General features: G+C 35.3%; 1 protein-coding gene across 1 annotated transcript in view; it reads right to left on the bottom strand.

The window, feature by feature from the left end:
* ATM (ATM serine/threonine kinase) overlaps positions 1 to 20,834 on the bottom strand; it is a 121,770-nt gene that overhangs the window by 94,246 nt on the left and 6,690 nt on the right. Inside the window, 7 exon segments of the mRNA XM_020996097.2 lie at positions 60 to 431; positions 3,417 to 3,586; positions 4,343 to 4,506; positions 6,842 to 7,080; positions 9,570 to 9,735; positions 12,979 to 13,143; positions 15,609 to 15,754. Of these exon segments, the coding sequence (XP_020851756.2) occupies positions 60 to 431; positions 3,417 to 3,586; positions 4,343 to 4,506; positions 6,842 to 7,080; positions 9,570 to 9,735; positions 12,979 to 13,143; positions 15,609 to 15,754 (1,422 nt within the window).

Raw genomic sequence — 20,834 nt, 5'->3', positions numbered from 1 at the left:
AGATCCACAAAAAAGAAAATCCTAAATTTAGAAACAGAAGTACAACATAATATTATTACCAAGAAGGTCTGCAAGCCGATCCTGTAAATATCTTCCATAGTTCTCTGTCAACCTCAACTAAACTTCCTTGAATTATGGCGCCAAGTAAGCCAAAGTTTTCGGCCTGTATTTGTTCAGAACTTATACTGCGAAAGGTAATAGACCAAATCTTATTCCAAAGTTTCAGGAGATCTGACTTGTGTGAGATTTCCAGATCCAATTTCTTGCCTTGACACAATGCAAGTTCGATGAGGCATCTTAACACATACGGAATACATTCCCCTCGTCGCTGCTGGGATAGAAGCTGGTGTAGTATCATCAGTAATGGTGCAAGCTCATTGTTAGGAAGACTATCAGGATACTTTGCTATTAACTGTGTTGCAATCTGTAACCTTAAAAAAGAAAAGGCCAGATGATTAATTTGAAAAATGCCTTTTTTTAAATAATTAATTTTTAGTTTTCAACATTCACTTCCATAAAATTTTGAGTTTTAAATTTTCTCCTCCTCCCTCTCTTCTCCCCTCCCCAAAAGAGCGTGCAATCTGATATACACTCTACCCATAGATTCATCTTAAACATATTTTCACATTGGTCATGATGTGAAGAAGAATTAGAATGGGAGGAACCACGAGAAAGAAGAAACAAAACAAAACAACAAAAGAAAAGGAGAGCAAATAGTATGCTTCCATCTGCATTCAGACTCCATAGTTCTTTTTCTGGATGTGGATAGCATTTTCCACCATGAGTCTTTTGGAGTTGTCTTAGATACTTGCATTGCTGAGAAGAGCTAAGTCTGTCAAAGTCAGTCATCGCACAATGTGGCTGTTACTGTGCACAATGTTCTCCTGGTTCTGCTCATTTCACTCTGCATCAGTTCATATAAATCTTTCCAGGTTTTTCTGAAGTCTGCTTGCTCATCATTTTACATATTACAACTTGTTCAGCCATTCCCCAATTGATGGCCATCCACTCAATTTACAATTCTTTGCCACCACAAAAAGGGCTGCTAGAAATATTTTTGTACATGTGGGTCCTTTTCCCGTTTTTATGATCTCTTTGGAATACAGACCTACAAGTGTTGCTGGGTCAAAGGGTATAAAGTTTTATAGCCCTTTGGGCATAGTACCAAATTGCCCTCCAAATGGTTGGATCAGTTCACAGCTGCACCAACAATGCATTAGTGTTCCAATTTTCCCACATCTTCTCCAACACTTATAATTTTCCTGTTTTGTCATGTTAGCCAATCTGACAGGTGTGATGTGGTACCTCAGGGTCGTTTTGATTTGCATTTCTCTAATCAATAGCGATTTAGAACATTTTCTTTTCATTTGACTATACATAGCTTTAATTCTTCCTCTGAAAACTGCCTGTTCACATCTTTTGAGCATTTATCAACTGGGGAATGACTTGTATTCTTATAAATTTGCCTCAGTTCCCTATATATTTTAGAAATGAGGCCTTTATCAGAGACACTGGCTGTAAAAATTGTTTCCCAGCTTTCTGTTTCTCTTCTAATCTTGGTTGCATTGGCTTTGTTTGTGCAAAAACTTTTCAATTGAGTGTAGTCAAAATTATCCATTTTGTATTTCATAATGTTCTCTATCTCTTGTTTGGTCATAAATTCTTCCCCTCTCCATTGATCTGACAGGTAAACTATTCCTTGCTCTCCTAGTCTGCTTATAGTATCAGCCTTTATATCTAAATCATGCACCAAAAATGCCTTTTAATAATAATAACAGCAAACACATATATTACCTCATATTTTACAAAGTATTTTATCACGCAGAGTATTTTATTTGCTCTGCACAACAATTCAATGAAGCAGGCATTAAAATGATCATTTTATAGATGAGGATTAGGCATAGAGAGAGAGAGTTAAGGATAAGATTCACCACTGCTTCTCTGAATCTGCACAAATTACTTTGTATTCATTATGTATATAAGTTATGTTGACTTATCTGTGTACATGCTTTTGCACCAGGTAGAATGTAAGCTCCTTTAAGGGAGGGGCAGTTTGTTTCAGTTTTTCATCCTAGCACCTGGCACATGAATGATGCTTAATGGATACAGGTTGAATAAATGAATCTCATTTGAGCCTCACATCATCCCTACAAATAAAGCAGTATTATACCTATTATACTGAAAAGGAAACCATGGCTAAGAAGCTTAATGTCTTGTCCATGGAATATGGCTATTAAATGTGAAACAAAGGATTTGAAACCAGATCTTATTCCATTTGCATCACTCTCTGCACTATGCTAAAGTCCCAAGAAATAGCCCTCCAAATTAAAAAAAAGTTTTTAAAGCTGTTTTTCCTTTAACTTCTAAGTGCACTAACTTAGTTGCCAGAAAATAGAATGGAAGGATAAATTTCAAAGCCCAGGGCAACAAGTCAATTACCACAATTCATCTGGCCTCAAGCCTTTAAAACCTCTGAAATGCTTTTCCATTAAATCAAGAAACTTTAATTAAATACCTATTATATCAAGGCCCTATACTAGGTGTTAAAGATAAAACAGTAAAAATACAATAGCCCCTGCACTGAAGGAGTTTACATTTTACAGGTATGATAACGTATACACAGATAAATAAAACCAAAATAATTTAAAGAGGGGGAGTTTTTTTTTCTCCCATCTACAATGTTTTCTCAGATACCTACACACTAATTATGATGGTTGGGAATATAAGAACCCAAGTTTAAAAAAAAAAGACAATTAGGTATTTAATAGCTATATAACTTTGGGCAAGTCAGTCTTCATTTCTAAAATGGGGATAATAGCACCTACTTCCCAGGGATGTCGTATCAAATGAGATATATATAAAAGCACTTTAGCACAGTGTCTAGGTAGTACATGGTAGGGGCTATATAAATGCTAGCTATTATTACTATTAAGCTTAAAAGGGTAGGGGCAGCTAGATGGCGCAGTGGATAGAGCACCTGCCCTGGATTCAGAAGGACCTGAGTTCAAATACAGCTCAGACACATAACACTTTCTAGCTGTGTGACCCTGGGCAAGTCACTTAACCCCGTTGCCTAGCCAAAAAAAAAAAAGATCAAAAGGGTAACTAACTACAAAAAAAAATTACACATATAGCCTTAAGACCTCTTCTAAGAACCAAAGACAGAATAGCACTGCACTGAACAGTTGGTTATATTTAGTTTGGAAAGCTAATAAATTAGTTTACAAACAACATATAAAAAATTAGGCATTGTAGACTAATAAGCAGCTTTCTTTCACAAGACTATCATTGGTCACTTTGACATTTTAAAGCAATTTTGTAGAAATTGGGCTAGTCTTTTAAATAAAATTATTAATAATACCAAACATGGGATTAAAGAAAACAATGCACAAGAAAAAATCATTAAGGTACTTTACCATGGCACAAGGTCAAAATCATTCTGTGACTTTTGAAGGTAATCTTTAATAACCTCCCAGCCTAATTCTATTTTTCTCCTTTTGGTTGGTGTACTGCCACTACAAAAATCTCTTGCAGACGTGGCAGAAGACTGAGAGATTTCTAGGACTCTGGTATCTTCACTGAAGACCTGTTTCAAATGAAAAGTAACACAAAGAGAATGGACTTTTTCTTCACATCAGCCTTTAGAGAAAAATAGCTTACTAAGTGAAGTTTTAAAAAAACAAAGAACAGTCTTCTCAAATGGAGGGAAAATAGAAGCTGTGGGCCAAGAGTAAACACTTAATGATACTTCAAACATATATAGTAATCTTGAAAAAGAGAGAAACATTTTTAATCCAATACTTTTATTACATTGGAAAGTACCTATGGAACACTCAGATTAAGTGAAGAATTACTAAGAATTAACAAAGAACATTTAATTAACAGAAAATGAGATATCTCTAATAGAGCAAAATGCCAAAGTTTTTCAAGGAATGATTTTTAAAAATCAAGAAAATTCTTAATAGCAATTACACTTCTCCACAGTATGCTGACCCATGTTTTTAACAAAAACTTCTGTGTCAAAACAGAGTTAAAGATACCTTGTTTCCTACAGACTATATTCTTGGAAAATAGCATGGTGTAAATGCCAATAGAAGGCCCTCAAACTATTTACTGAACTGAAGTGGGAAAGGAATAACCCAGAATCACTACCTAATGAACCTTTAGAAAGAAGTTATCGTAAAGAAAATGTCAGCTATTCAAGACATGTTGAATAGATGAAGGAAACATGAAACAATGCACTGAGAATAAATTTATGTCTCTTTCTCACAAGAATACAGATGAAAATATGATAGAAAATCAATATGACCAAAAAAACCATATATAGTACAAGCTACCATACCTGGTGACAAACATCTGCCATTAATTCAACCAAATTTTCCTTGACAGCAATATTTCTACATCCAGAAGAATATTTTCCTCTGCTTCCTATATGACTTATCTCATTCAACAGTAGATCATATAGGCTGTATAAGATACTTTGCCATTTTGCTGATTCATAAGCTCCTATTTACAAAAATAAAAAAAAAATAAGTTTTTACTTAGCTCCATTTTCAACTGCCAACAACTAAAAAGGTTTCAATATATGTATACATATGTGTGTGTGTGTGTGCGCGCACGCGCATATCTATCTATGTTCCTATATTCACAAGAAAGATTCTGACATCTTCTTTTCCAACTTTGACTTTTCTATCACCTATCTCTCAGAGTTGTTGTGAGGATGAAATGAGATAATATTTGTAAAGTGTTTTGAAAACCTTAGAAATATTATATAAATGCTATCTACTTCCAAATGGTTATTTCTCATTTATACAACTGTCACCTCAACATGTCCAATCTTAAAGTCATTATCTTCTTTAACGCCTCAATCAATTTCCAACAATAGTTCTCTTTGCTATCACATGACTTGTCTATGCCTTTGTATCATACTCACTGTATGACCCTGGGAAAGTCATTTAATTACTGTCTGCCTCAATTTCCTCAACTATAAAATGGGTATGTAATAACAGCACCTACATCCCAAGGTTGTGAGCATCAAATGAGATATTTTTAAAGTCCTTAGCATAGTGCCTGGCTTATTGTAGGCATTCAATCAATTCTTATTTTTTATTTTTGATGTTAGGACCATTCTCTGAGCAGTTGTGGAGAAAAAGCCTGGGCTGGTCTTTTTGGTTTTTGAGTATTAAGGGTTATGTTATTTCAAGATTGAAGAGTCAGCTCTGACGGAGAACCTGCAAGCTTAAATGTCTCCCAAAGTAGTCTGATCCAAGGCAAACTCTGACTGCTGCCCTCTTGGTTCCTGACCTGATTATGATTCTGGGCAACAACAGACTTGCTGTTGGATTCAGTCCCTGTCAGCCAGCTAGGAGCTCTGCTGATTCAGAATGACCGAAGTGTAGGCTCCCTCTCCTTTGGTCTGGGAATCTGACTAGGTTATTCCTCTACAGGCTCCAAACTGGGCTAGTAGCTGGAACTGAGGCCCCACTGTGCTCCTGGGGTCTAAACCACAGTGTAACCCCTTGCTTCTGAACTTACTCTACTCTCAGTACACTGCCTAAGGCTATCAACCGTCACCACCCTGGTCTTCGACCTGGAACTGGGTATGGGCAACAAAGCTGTGAATAGCAACTATTCCCACTGGAATGACCAGATATGCGTCTGGGACCTCCTCTTGCTATGGTGCCTATCATCTCTCTGGGCACACAACTGTTCCTGGCCAGACCCCTTCCTCAGAGTCCACAGATTTTTCCATCTCCCTATGACAAAGTTGGATGGAAAAATAACTCACTGTAACTTTTTTTTCTTAAATTTCCCCATTAGTCATAGTCTAGTCTTTTTTTCTTGATCTGTTTGGAGATTTTAGGGTACAGCTCACGGTATTACTTTCTGCTACTCCACCATCTTGGCTCCATCTCTCTGTCATCAATTCTTACTTCAGAATATTCCCATCATTTCCATCCAGGTTCCCATCATTTCACATCTCAGTTACTACAAAGACTAAGCCCTTTAGTCCATTTTCTCTCCAAACCATACACAGGACTTAAAGTCACTCCCCTGATTAAAAATCTCTAATATCTCACCTTTGCTCATGAACTGTCAACTACTCTCTGCAGCCTTTAAAGCCTTCTGTAATATGGTTCTGCTCAACCTAGCCAACTTTTTAACTCTTACTTCTTCAAAATATGAACCTACCACTCAACAGACCAGTCCTGTCTCCCACAAATATTAGGTGGGAGACAAAGCCCACTTCTGTGGCTTTGCTCATGCCCTTTCTTTTCTGCCTATCCAAATGTTAAATATCTTTCTAGTTAAATACCCTTCTAGATATCACCCAAGTTCTACCTCTTATAAGAAGTCTGTAATCTCTCCCTTCATTGAATTATTAGCATTTAGAATACATTATACACTACTCAACATTATATATTGTCTTTCATTCTTCTTGAATTGTTTCATATGTGTTAGTTGTATTTTTCCAACCAGACTTTACAGGTACAGTGTTTTTTACTTATTAAGTCCTTATAGTGCCTAGCACTATGCTAGATATACAGCAGACATGTATTAATGTCTATTAATTAGATGATAAACTACAGAGTGAAACGTTATAATTCTGACAAAAACATCCAATGATAAATATCAATCAGATAAAAAGCTAGGGACACATGCTGGCATCGGCATTAACCTTAATAATCCAATCCTCACAAGTGACCTCAACTTGGCAATGGCTGTCAGTGACAAATTGGAAATTGTTACAGTCTTTATTTGAATTAGACCTAATTAGATCTAAATAGTTTAATGAGTAAGCAATTTAAAAACAATAACAACAAAAAGAGTATTCTTATACCTTTTTCTTGGGTTTTGGCTCCTTTTGGGTGATGAACACGAACTTGCAGATGAAATAATTCAATGATTACATCCTTCAAAGAATCATTTGGTCTTTGTTGAGACCATATGTAAAGCACAGTAGGAAGGATTTCTTCTCCTAATTTACAAACTCGCATACGAAAATTTACAGCAAAGACCTTCAGAAAGATATTAAGGGCAGCCAGAATATGATTCAAGCCTGCAGAGCTTTTTTCCTGCCTGCAACATAAGAAACCAGGCACTAGTTATTACACAAAAGAAAAACATAAGAGTTTTTGCCATTTATACAATCCACTTGAAAACAAGAAATTAACACAAAGATGAAACTGCTTGACGATATTTACTTCAAAATTGCTAGCACCTCAGCTTAAGAACATAAGCTGCCCATGGGCAGGGACTGTTTCATTTTGTCTTTGTAGCCCCAATGCCTCACAGTGCCCAGCACACAGGAACCAGTTACTAAATGCTTGCTGATTAAGGAAAAATTACCCGAGAACCCCATGTGTCCAAATGGCTCTGTATACCAATAAGAAATGGTCCATTTATGGATACAAAGGGGTCACTCTTCTTAGCCAAAAAGCCACACTTTTTCTTAGCCAAAATAGTGTCTAGTTATAGTTATCCACTTATATTTTACAAGCATAAAATACTTTGATTTCCAAAGCATTTCACATAAACTCTCTTGATTTTTTCCTGATATCTACCTTTGCCCAGTATCACCCTTGTTGTTATTCCATTTATAGTTTCCTCCATACTAATTTGAACTTGATTGCTCTGTATTTCATTATCTGCTGTTTGGTATGTCAAGTCTAATTTGTCCAACTACACTGTGAGCTACTTGAGGGCAAGGTCTGTGTCTTACACTTGTTTGTGTAGTCCACTGTATTTACTACTCAGCTGTAAAAAGCAGAAACTTTGTGACTTCTGCCTCAGTTTGTATAGAGCATACCACCATCCTTCCAGTCACCTACATTTGAAACTTCACTCTCCCTTACCCCACATATCCAAATCAATTTCCAAATCTTGTTTCTTCCCTTTACAACATCTTTCAGATCTGTTTTGTTCTCTCCACCCAACACAATCAGGCCTTCATCATCTCTTTCCTGGACTATAGCAAAAGCCTTCTAATTAGTCTTCTGAATCAAATCTTGCCCCATTCCAATCCATCTACAACCAATGAAATGATTTTCCCAGAGTATGGGTCTAACTCTATTATTCTCTGCTCAATAAACTTAAATGCCACCTTCTACGTGAAGGTTTTCCAGATTCCTGAAGCTGCCTGTGCCATCCTGTTACAATTAACTGTATCTATACGGATGGCATTTTTTCTTTGTACACCCACATGTAAACATGTCTTCTCCCTTTGCTAAATTTGAAGCTCCTCAAGAGCAGAAACCACTTCGGTTTTGTCTTGCTATCCTCAAAGTCTTAGAAAAGTACCTAACACAACAGTGCTTAATAAATGCTTTCTGACTGGTTACTACAAGTGGAATTCTTCTCTCTGGAGGGGAAAGCACTTCTCCAGCACAGGAAGGCTGTTACTAAATATTGCAACCTAATTGAGAATCTCTTATAGTAAACCTCACTACCTCTTCAGTTTGGCTTTCAGAATATGATGAGTCCGTAGTCTCAAAAGATTAACTTTTTAACTTATTAAATATAGCACAAGATCTTTCTTAACCTAGATTAATTTTTAAAATAAAAAAAAATTAAATCAATCAAAAAACATTTATTAATTACTCCCCATATGCCAACCTGGGTAAGATTAGAAAGATTAAAAATAATGCCTGACCTTAAGGAGCTCACGGTTGGATTGAACATGTAAAGAACTCGGTATGTACAAGATATACAAAGAATAAATGAGAGGTAACCTCAGAGGGGATGGCATGGAATCAGGTAAGGTCTCTTTCAAAAGGTAAAATCAAATCTAAGACTTGCAAGAATTCAGGAACACCAAGAGGCAGAAGTGAAAAAGAATATTCCAGGAATGAGGAAGAGTCAGTTCAAAGGCACTGAGAAGAGAAACAGATGCTATGTACAAAGAACAGCAAGTATAGCAGGGTGGCAAAATTACAAAATATGTGGAGGGGAATAAACTGTAAAAATTGGAGAAAGGCAGGAAATGGCCTGGTTAAGAATCAATCAATTATTTGGCAATTATCAAGCACCTACTATGTGTGAGACACTGTACTGTGTTGTGGATATAAATACAATAAATAATTCCTACACACAAGGGGAGACAAGAAGTACATAAGTATACAGAACATAAAGAAAGTCAACAGAAACAAAGACTAAATGGTTAAGTATAAGGTAGCCTGAGGAGAGCCCCAAAAAAGGCTTCATGCTTCAAGTGGGCGCTTAAGCTTCATCTTAAAGGACGGAAGAAGTGAGAAGAGAGGGAGTACATTCAAAGATGGAGGACAGACAGCCAGGGCCACAGACTGGAAAAGCAAGGCTGTGAGGGAGGAAAAGAGAGAAGTACCGTTTGGCTGGATCACAGGGTGCAGGAGGGATAATAATGACCAATGAGACTGCAGAGACAAGCTGGAACAAGAGCCTTTTAAATAAAGCTAAAGAGAGGATTTTATATCTGAATTGAGAGGCAACAGGAAGGGACAGAGTTTACTAAGTAGGGGAGTGACATGGTCAGATCTGCATTTAAGGCAAATAAATCGAGAATTTTAAATACCAAAAGCACTAAAAATTACCTTGCACACTGCATCGCCTTTGAAAAAAATTCGAAAAACTTTAAATTTACTCCATCCGTCTGGGAACAGCATCCTCTGGTTACAGTTTGAATTATTCTAGCCACTAAAACTCTATTAATATCTTTAGATGGCTTGAGATACAATGTGCAATATAGGGCTAGAAGTTCTAAAAAAAATCAAAATTAGTTAAAAGAACAATTTCTTTTCAATCATTTTAAAGCATTTCTTTTAAATTAGAATGCTAAATGTTTTAAGAGAATCAAAATGTTCCACTACTTACAAAACAGATAGTATAGATAAGATAATAATCTTGTAAAGTATGTGTTATAATTAAAGTATTCACCTATAACAATGTTGTCCTGCATTTTTATTAAATTATTATTGAAAAAATCATGCACATGGTACCCAATAAATGTTAGTTGAATTGAATAAAGATTCAAAAAAATTGTTTTCATGAGTTGATCACTACTTCTCAGTTCAAAAGCCAGGAAACTGGCATTTAACAGTATATGATTTCAGATACCAAAAAGAGCACATCTTCTGCAGAAACTGAATGACATTTGTTTTTTAATATAATTTACTGATACGTGGAACTAGTTAGTGGTAGACTGGCTATGGAAAGACAGGCACACTAATGCACTAATCTTAGAGTTGTGAACTGATCCAGTCATTCTGGAAAGTAATTTGGAATTATACTAAAAATGTGGTTAAAATGTCCATATACTTGGAATTAGAGAACCTACCCCTAGGCATATACTCCAAGGAGGTCAATGACAAAAAGAAAAGCCCCCCCAGAAACCAAAAAATTTAAGGTGGCACTTTTTTCATAGCAGCAGAGAACTGGAAACAAAACAGATGCCCACTGATCAGGGAATATCTAAATAAATTGTGGTACTTGAATACATTCTTCAGTAAGAAGTGATGAATAATCATATAGAAAGGTTTATATGAAATGAAATATGCAGAACCAGGAAAACAATATACTACAACAAAACAATCAAAACCAAATGCTATACAATTATAATGACCAAGCATGGCCCCATAGAAAAGACTAACACATCTCCCTCACACTCTTTCCAAATGAGAGGGAACTACAAATGCAGAACCCTGTATATAGTATCAAACTTTTTCATTGTATTAATTCTGCAGAACTTTCTTTTCTTATTATTTGTCATAAAACCTGGCTCTCTAGAATAGGAAAAAGAGAATACATTGAGAAATGCAGGTGATAAAAAAATAAATCAATAAAAATGTATTTTCTAAAAGAAAAAGAACATAAATCAGTCTTCCTTACATATAAATCAATAAATAAAGTAAATCAGTCTTCTTTACATATAAATGACCAAGAAACCCACACTTTTTTGTGACATCAAAGGGAAAATAAATATATTCAGGCACATTATAGGCCATCTCTTACAGTGATTGAAGCAGAAAATTAACCCCTATCTGGCAGTCTTACCTTCCTTTTCTCAGAATTCTATTTTCATATGTATTATTTATTTCAACAACATTCATTCCTATGAAAAAGACAAAAGCAAGCAACAGAATACCTATGTTCCATATTAAGGAACTGAATTCAAAAGAGTAAAATATATTACCTAAGTTTATAGCAGAGAGGCCATAATATAGCAAGAGATATAGCTGACTTTGGAGACAAGACTGAATTTAAGTTCACTCCAGACAAATATTAGCAATGTGACCCTAGGCAAATCACTTAATTTCTGAATGCTCCAAGCAACTCTCTAAACACTACACTAATGAAAAAAGAGGTCTGAATTTTAAAAAAAAATAAGGATTGAAAAATTAATAGGGAATCTTGCCTGTGCCACTTATTGTGTGGCCTTGGGCAAGATGCCTTCCTCCTTAGGGACCTGGTTTCCTCACCTATAAACTGAGTCTGACTTTGATGGTCTATAAGGTCCCTTGTAACTTTAAACCTACCTAGGTCTGGACTGTGGGTAGTAGAATACCCAGAATTCACTGCTCTGTCCACCACAGCAACAAGGGGCCACTAAATTATCCTGTCTATAAGGATCTCTGAAGATACATATTGAAAATCATATGCTAACATTTCTGCTCTATTACACCCGTAGTTATTTTGTTAATTACATTTTAACCTGGTTTGTACCACACTGTGCGTGCTGAAGGGCTGCCTATTTGACCTTTTATACTACAGCATTCTGCCTCCTTTCAGAAACGTGATCACAACTGTCTGTTTTAATAGCTGTACAAGGTGCAATAAATAGTCCTTAAGGAGTTATTTACTGAGTTAGTTAAGATAGTGTTCACTTCCACAGAACAAATACTTAAATTTAACTAACTGAAAGTTGGCAAGAAAGTTCAAGCTTAGTCTTTACTAACTTGGAACACTTAGTAGATGCAAAAGAAATTGTAAAATGTAGATTCCTTGTTGAAAGTAGAGAAAATGTAGGTCGGAGTAGCTTTGCTCCTACTTAGAAGGAAAATAGAAAGGTATGAAAGGAGAGTTTATAAGATCTGATGGTTTTCCTTCATCTTTTCTATAATGATTAGAAAAAGGGAAAATGGAGCAATAGATTATGACAGGAAGACACTGTCAAGTAAAGACCTGAGACCTAAAAGGATCAACTGAAAAGGCAGAGACTAAAATATAGAAATGCCATTATTTCCAAGCCTCTAAAAGCTAACACCACTTGAGCATTCTACCATCAAAACTTTAAAGACCGTAGGTAGGGCCTTAGAACCAGAGGTTGAGAAATAAAAGAAACCTTAAAGGACATGCAGTCCAATCTTTTTTTTTTTTAAACAAATCAAGGACCTGAAGCCAAGAAAGGTTACATGATTTGTCCAAGACCATTCACATAGTAAATGGAGGAGGCGGGAATCAACTCCAGGTTTATAGTCTCCAAAACCAGAGACTGTTTTTTTTTTCCCACTGTAACAGATCTAGTACTACAGAAAGTGTAACATGAATGTGAGGATATTATGAAGGTTTCTACCTCAAAGAGAAATCACAGAATTTCTTTACAGAGAGTTTGAAAATTCATTGCTCTTGTTCAGCACATAGAATTTTACATTCATTACAAAAGTACACTTCAGGAATAAGCTATAAAGCTACAGTTCATTCAATGTTTATCTTGACTATGAAATTGGCATATATTCCTTTTCTTCTCTTAATTGGAAATGAATGAATAACGAATCCAAAATCAAAATCTAGTGGGCAATTCAAACTACAGGTACATGATTCTAGGAGCATAGAAAGGGCCTGAGATGTTAAGCCCATGTGAAATTTGTTTTAAAAAATCAATTATATGAAATATTAAAAAAAATGTGACAATTCAGGAATAAGAATTTCCTGACTCCTGCATTACTTATTTCATCAAAGTGACTCAACAACAAAAAACTTGCAAACAAACCAGAGGGAGAATACCTGACCAATGATGCTGGGATATTTCACACCAGTATTTCCTTACTGAAAGAATGTCCTTAAGCAATATATTACTATAATCAGCTCCATAAGTAGCTACATTGGAGGAATCCTTTACTGTGTCCATGACGTAATTTAGAAGCTCTTGACATTTCAACCTGGGGGCTCCTGGTAAAGAAGAACAGAACGGCAGCAGTGGAAATATGATGAATCTTCAAAAAATAAATTAGCAATATTATATAAAGACACCAGTTTAGAGGATTCTATTTTTAAAACTTCCTTTGACTACAATCTTAATTAAGAAATAGGCAGCAAACATTTATTAGATTTCAGCTCAAATAATTCAAAATGTGTAATAACTAGTCCTAGGATGGGTTGAAATTGATCTATGAAGAAAGGACTTAATAATTAAGTTTAATAGTACAACCAAGCTTGCAGAGAGAATACTTATACATTCAAAGTAAATAAAATGTGCAGAGTGCAGACGTGGACTCAGGAAGATCTGATTTTGAATCCTGTCTCAGACATTTACTAGTTCAGTAACTCTAAGCAAAACACTTAACCTCTTTGTGCCTCAGTTTCCTCATCTGTAAAATGGGGTAAGATTAACACCTAGTTTCAAAGGTTATTCTAAGATAAAATAACATAATATATGTAAAGGCATTACAGTCTTTAAAGCCTCATATAAATACTAGCTATTATCATTATTAAATATTCAGTATTTGTGTGCATACAAATGAATATTTTAAACACAAGTAAATGCTATCTATCCATTAAGGAACTTCTACATAGAATATATTGTTTCAGCAGTTAAAACTGAATAACAATAAAACTATATTTCTATTACATTCTCCTATAATTTATACTTTTCACGCAGCTGGACTAATTGGAATGATGAGTAATTATTGAGATTTCGATGCACTTTAAAAACAATGTCTTTTTTTGTTAATTTTTTGTTACAGTTTAAGTTCCAAACTTCTCCCTCCCTACCTTCCCACCTTGCTCTAGAGAAGGCCACTATTTGATTCAGATTCATAAGTATATGCAAATCTATACTATGCATATTTCTATTTATCAGTTCTTTCTCTGAAAGTAGACAGCATCTTCCTTCATAGGTCCTTTGTAATTGATCTGAGTATTTATTATCATAAATATATAAATATAAATATATACATATATACACACATATACATATATATATGTACACACACATACTCAAAATAACTTGGCTGTTCACAATCATTCTTGGAACAGTATTGCTGTCACTGTATACACCATTCTCTTGGTTCCGCTCATTTCACTTTTCATTATTTCATGCAAGTCTTTCTATGCTTTTCTAAAATCAAGCAGCTCATCATTTCTTACATCACAGTAGGATTCCATAACAATCACATACCATTTGCTACCACAAGGAGAGCTGCTATACTTTAAAATAGATAGATTCTTTTCTTTTTTCCCTGATCACTTTGGGAAAGACAACTGATAGCGGTATTGCTGGTCTAAGAGTATTCACAATCTTGTAACTCTTTGGGCATAAGTCCAGATTGCTCTCTAAAGAAGGTCATTTTAATTCTACTGTCACAGCATATGGCTCAGATAGTCACCTTATTATTGGATATTTGCAAGCCTCAACAAGCACTTATTAAACCTCTAATATATACAAAAACCTGTGCTGGAGCCTAGAGGAACTAGCCTATCCCAAAACCATATTCCAGCCCTTGCACTGTTCTCTCATAGAGCTTGCAATCTAATCAGAGAAGCTAGTGGTGCAGTGGATAGAGTGTGGATCTGGAGTTAGGAAGACCTACATTCAAATCCTACCTCAACCACTTATTTATTAGCTGTGTGATCTTAAGCAAATAAGAGAACCTCTGTCTGCCTTAGTTTCCTCATCTGTAAAATGGAGATAACAGCATCTATTTCCCAAGATGGTTCTGAGGATTGAATGAGATCTGTAAGTCACTTGCAAACCACAGGGACTACATAAATTATCATTGTTATTACTGTTGTTATTGGGGAGCGGTACTTAACAAAGAAGAGGTACAAAGTACAAAGCACAGTTCAAGTAAAGAAAGAACATTTTTCTAATTAGAAAAGCTTCATAGAGGAAGAGGCATAATCATAATGATAAATAAATGATAATAACTAGCATTTATATAATACTTTAAGATTTGCAAAGCACTTTATAAATATTACCCCATTTTATCTTCATAACACTCAGAATGTGAATGTTATTATAGCCCCCATTATACAGATGGGGAAATTGAGTCAGACAGAGATTAAGTAACTTGCTCAGGGTCACAAAGCTATTAAGGATCTGAGGCAGAATTTGAGCTCATGCCTTCCTGGTTCTTGGTCCAGCATTCTACCTACTTCGCCACTTGGTTATGTCTGAAAAGATAGGTCGTATTTCATTAGATAAAGTTAGGAAGACATTCTAAGCCTAGGGAATAAAACAAAGGCACAGGATATGGAAGCAATGAAATGCAGACCATGAAGCAGAAATAATAGGTGGCACAACCCTAGCAAAGAGAATGGAGAAATATGCATATAAAACCACAAAATTTTACAACTAAACATGACCAATTCCCTTATTTTATAGATGAATAAACAATATATAATATGTCCCTTACTTTTATTTGCACATTTGATGAAGTATTTAACCAAGCCGCTAATTTCTTGCATCTTTTTCTGTCTGGAGGCTTGTGTTGAAGCTGATACATTCGGTTTTGCTGTTCGCAAACACTCTGTTTCCTTCTGAATGTATTTTTGCAGAAACCTTCAAGAAAGCAAAATACATTTTTAAAAATTATCTTCTGCAGGGGTTACTTTAACATCTTTAAAGAGTCTATGCAACTAAAAAAGGTATTCTTTTAAGTGTTTAACTTTAACTCATATCCCCTCTAGATTAACTATATAAATCGTTCTTTCTTCAATGACATTCTATCACTCTCTTATAGACCAAGAGTGCTTGACTTGAGTCAAGAAGACCTGAGTTCAAATCCTGCCTTAGATATCTTACTGGGGGAAGATGTTTAACCTGCGTGCCTCAGTTTCTTAATCTATAAAATGGGACAATAAGGGCACCTACTTTATAAGACTGTTGTAAGAACCAAGTGAGAAAACACATTCAAAATGCTTTGCAAACCTAAAAGCACTATACAAATGCTAACTATCAGAATTTATGTAATTAATCAGTTCTTTCTATTCTCATTTTCTGTTACATGTCAGCTGCCTTCAATTTAGTCATATTAATATCCAAGTTGTTCTTTGCAGTTAATTCAACTTCAATTTTTTCTCACTCTTTTCCCATACCATTATTCATACATGAAATACTCTCATTTTTCCCATTCTACAAGCAAGAATGTTTACAGCCTGCAAAGATGGCTTTCCTGGCTCAGTCAGACAACTAGGTTCAGAAGCGTATACTATGTTCAGAATAGGGCTACAATATAAGCAGAGAGTATAAAAGATATATATACACACACATACGTGTATATATACACATACATATATTTAATTATCCTTATTTTGTCTGAATTAACCTTAAACTAAATGGACAGGCTATGTCTTTTCCTTTCTATAATCCTGAATAAACAGTATTCAAAATGGCACAAGATACTGTAACATACACAAACATTAATTTAATAAGCATTTTAATGATAAAATACTCCATAAGCATCCATCTCCAATGATCTACTATAACATGAAGGTAAACTTGAATTCTTAAGGAAAGAAAACCCTAGCAAGTTCTACCAAATTTGGGGGATAAAGTGTGTCTCCTATCTTAAGTACTAGTTTAAGTGTGGGCATTCTCAAAACCAACAAGCTGGCTAGTAGGTAATAAATTATTTGTTCATGGTGGTCCATGAGATAGATAAGAGTAGAAAATTGTATTTAATCCTGTGCAATCTCTTCTGTATTCTACGACAGTGGCAAGGTGATAGAAAAAGACACAAAGATTACAGAGAATCAGAATTTTAAGCCTTCTACAAAAATTAGTATAACTTGGTACTTTGAGATCTTGGTCCAAAAACTAAGTTCGCACACTACTGAAAGAAATGACCCATATTCATATTGACATTATCACTACAAATGAAACAAAATAAGGTTGCGGCCATATGAAGGGATGGTTAACTGATTCCCTTTGCTAGGCAAATAAAAGGTGAGGCAGAACTGGTTTTATCATGTGAAAAATGGCAACAAAAACAGCACTTCACGTGATACTTGATCATTTCACCTCATAGTGCACTTAACAGAGGCAAATGATTTCACAATCATTTCGGTTTATGTGCCAATACTTGCTGCAGAAGATGAAGTTGAGACATTCTATTAAGAAACTGACCAAATCTTCCAAAAACACATCAGTACATATCTATATACCTGGTGACAAATACAAAAGTGGGCACAAGTTGGGGAGGAAGGGGGAGAAATACTGGACAACAGGATGTGGAATTAAGAAATAAAAAAAGCCAAAGAGTTATAGATCACTCAGAACGCTCAAATCTATGTAAAATAAATACCTTAAGTTCAATGAACATTTATTTAATGCCTACAATAGGCAAGGTACAGCTTAGTGTTATAATATTGAAGAAGAGGTGGATGGCAAATTTGTTGGTTTGTTTTAACAATGATGCTTTGCTTTAAGGAAAAGTTCTCATGGGTGGAAGGTATATTAAGAAGTGATAATGATATAAAAAAGTATCTTAAAAAATAAAAACAAGAGAATCAAAACACTGGACATGGCAAACACTAAAAATCTTTAAAAAACAAAATTATATCTTTACCGAAAAGAAACAATTGGTTACCAACGCTCAAGCTGTTTCAGAATCAGTTGTCTATGTGTAATTAATGTATAGTTAGAGCAAAGATCAAAATTAACATTAACTCAGAAGTATAAGGATGAGAAGATGACATTATGTGCAATCATAACTACATTCATTTTAAATAAACTATTAACTCTGAAAAGAAGTGAAGGATGAAATAAAAATGGACCCCGACTATCAGTCAAGAAAGTAGGCAGAGAAATTTAAGAGTAAGGAGGGAAAGCATTCTGGTGGGGAGGGGGAAGCCAATGCGAAGGCATGAAGTCAGAAGATTGGGTATCCTACATGAGGAACCGCAAGTAGCCCAGTGTAGCTGGATCACAGGGTGAGCAAAAAGGACTAAAGTACAAGAAGACTGGAAAGATAGAAAGAGGTCAGGTTTAAAGGGCTATAAATGCCAAACAAAAGATTTTATGCTTGATCCCAAAGGTAAAGGAGAGCCACTGAAGAGGAGGGTGACATGGTCAAACCATTTTAAGAAAATCACTCTAGCAGCTGAGCAGAAGGCAGACTGGAGTGAAGAGAGACCAATGAGAAGGCTATTACTATAGTCCAGGTAAGAGGTAATGAGGGCCAGTACTAGGGTGAGGACTGTGAGAAAAGAGAAAAATAGATGTAAACAAGAGATGTTGTAAGGGTAGAAGAGACAAAATCTGACCACAGATTAGATATGTGGGGTAAATGAGAAGTTAATGATGACACCAAAGTTGTGACCCAGAGTTCCAGGAAAAATGGTGGTGCCCTCAACAGTAAAAAGTTGGGAAGCACTACTTGTTTTTTGGGGAAATATGAATTCTATTTTGCATTTGCTGTTTTCGAGATGACTATGAGACATCCAATTCAAGATGTCCGAAAGGAAGTTGGTGATGCGAGAATGGAGGAGATTAAGACTGGATATAGAGATTCAGTAAACATCTACATAAAGACGATAATTGAATTTATGGGACCTAATAAGACCACCAAGTGAAATGAAAAGAGAAAAGAAGGCCCAGGAGAGAAGGGAGAGATACAAGGGGAAATCTAGGTAATATAAAAACAAAAGATAGCAATAAAAATCTGTTTTCTAAAAAGAGAAGAAAGATTCAGCTGCACTTACACATTGCTACCAAAAAATTAGCATGTGATTTAGTAGAACAAATTTAGCTTCTATTCCAACAAATACATCTCCTGTGTATATGTTAAGATCACAAACAATTCCCTGTTTGAAGCAGTCAGCAATAACTTTATTAAACAATCCTTTGTTGATTAATACCAAGTCATAAAACAAGAAAGTTTATAGTCCCCAAAGGTGCTCACCAGTGGTTAACTTGTATCAAAGCAAAAATGGAAGGACTCATTAGAGATGCTGAGGTTTTTCAGATGCTCCTGTTTGCACCTAACAATGCCAAAATATTGACTGCACTTAACCCCAGAATGCTCTAAGTTCTTCTCAATCATGTTCACAGATGCTCAGAGAAATTAATATATGAATTCCCACAGGAAAACCAAGAGGACACAGAATGCTGTTTAACTGAGAGGCAGTGTGGATGGAGAGCTGGTTTTGGAGTATTGAAGAACTGCAAGTTCCATCTCTGACATATACTGGCTGTGTCCCAGGATCACAGATTTAAAGCTGGAAAGAACCAAGGGACCATGTAGACCAACTCTCATTTTAAACATAGGAAACTGAGATTTAAGCCACTCAACTCTAAGTACTCCAGATAACACGCTAAGTTGCAAAGAAAGTGGCCGTTAGTATTGGTAAAGGAAGTTCCTAACAAGAAGTTCCCTACACTAATATAATCACAGGTCTAAAAACAAAAACAAAATCTTAAGTATCACCCAAATTACATGCATTTCATGGGCACTCCTTTGATTTTATCTATCAGCAGACAAATTTTGAACGGGTAGCCCAGACGAACAATGAACTTGGTCCAGAACTTAACAGAAGAAGACCAGGCTTAACTGCATTTAGGAAATTGTACAGCATTTTGTAATGACCTCAAGCAACTTATTCCCCATCACCAAGCTCCATCTTTTCAGTTTTTGAATTCCAGTACCTTCCCAAAGATACTATGTGGCTGTGGATTAAGGAATACTACCAAGTTCTCAGATGTAGCAAAACTGCAAGTGATCCAATGGGCAATGGAAAAACATAAGATATACTCAAGCAGACTACAGCATAAACGCTGACTTGTAGACAAAAAGCAACATCAAAGGCATCATTGAAGACGTGTTTAACTAAAAAAGCAGATTGCCAATAAAATTCATCTAAATTTTAGGTTATATTCTTAATGAGTTAGACTGGCTTTTAAGGATTTTTATCATTTTCAAGCTATTAAGCCATTTTTCTGTCAGAAATTTTGACTGTTCACTTTTTGTGACTACTAAGACCTGAAAAATAAATAAATACACCCCAGTAGGGAAATGGCTAAATATACTGTAGGACATAAATGGAGTATCACTATGAAATACAAAGAATTCAGAGGAAGAAGACAAGATGTATATGAACTGATGCATAGTGAAGTAAGTAGAACCAGGAAAACAATAGCCATATACATGGCAACAACAATGGAAATAGAAATAACCTAAAAAAGAAACTGAAAACCACGTAATGTTAATGGACATGCTTATCACCAAGAGAAGAGATGAAATTTACCTCTCCTTTGCAGAAGTGGAACACTATCAGTACAGAACATTACAGACACCATCACATTCTGCTGATGTGTGTGTTAATTTTCCTGAACCCTTTCTTTTCTTCCAATTTTTTTTTCTTTGTTACAAGAGATTGCTCTCTGGGTAGGGGAGGATGAAGGAATTTATTCCCAAAAAAAGCCAATGAAAAAATAAATCCTATGAAAAACATTTTTTTTAATTTTAAAGAAATTACAACTTCTGTTTACAAAGCTATATAACAATTCATAACTCTAATGGACTATATCTTTTGACTTAAAATTAATCATTCTAGACAAATGAATGCTGCCACTGCTTCCTAATAGTCAATTTCCTTCTTATGCTGGCTTAAGTAATTTTTTAACTGAATTGTTATGACAT

The sequence above is a fragment of the Phascolarctos cinereus genome, unplaced genomic scaffold (genome assembly GCF_003287225.1).
Source record: "Phascolarctos cinereus isolate Bilbo 61053 unplaced genomic scaffold, phaCin_HiC Scaffold_726;HRSCAF=1367, whole genome shotgun sequence".
In the NCBI taxonomy this organism is placed as follows: domain Eukaryota; kingdom Metazoa; phylum Chordata; class Mammalia; order Diprotodontia; family Phascolarctidae; genus Phascolarctos; species Phascolarctos cinereus.
The sequence above is the reverse complement of the archived record's forward strand: the minus strand, read 5'-3'. Positions and strand labels throughout refer to the sequence as shown.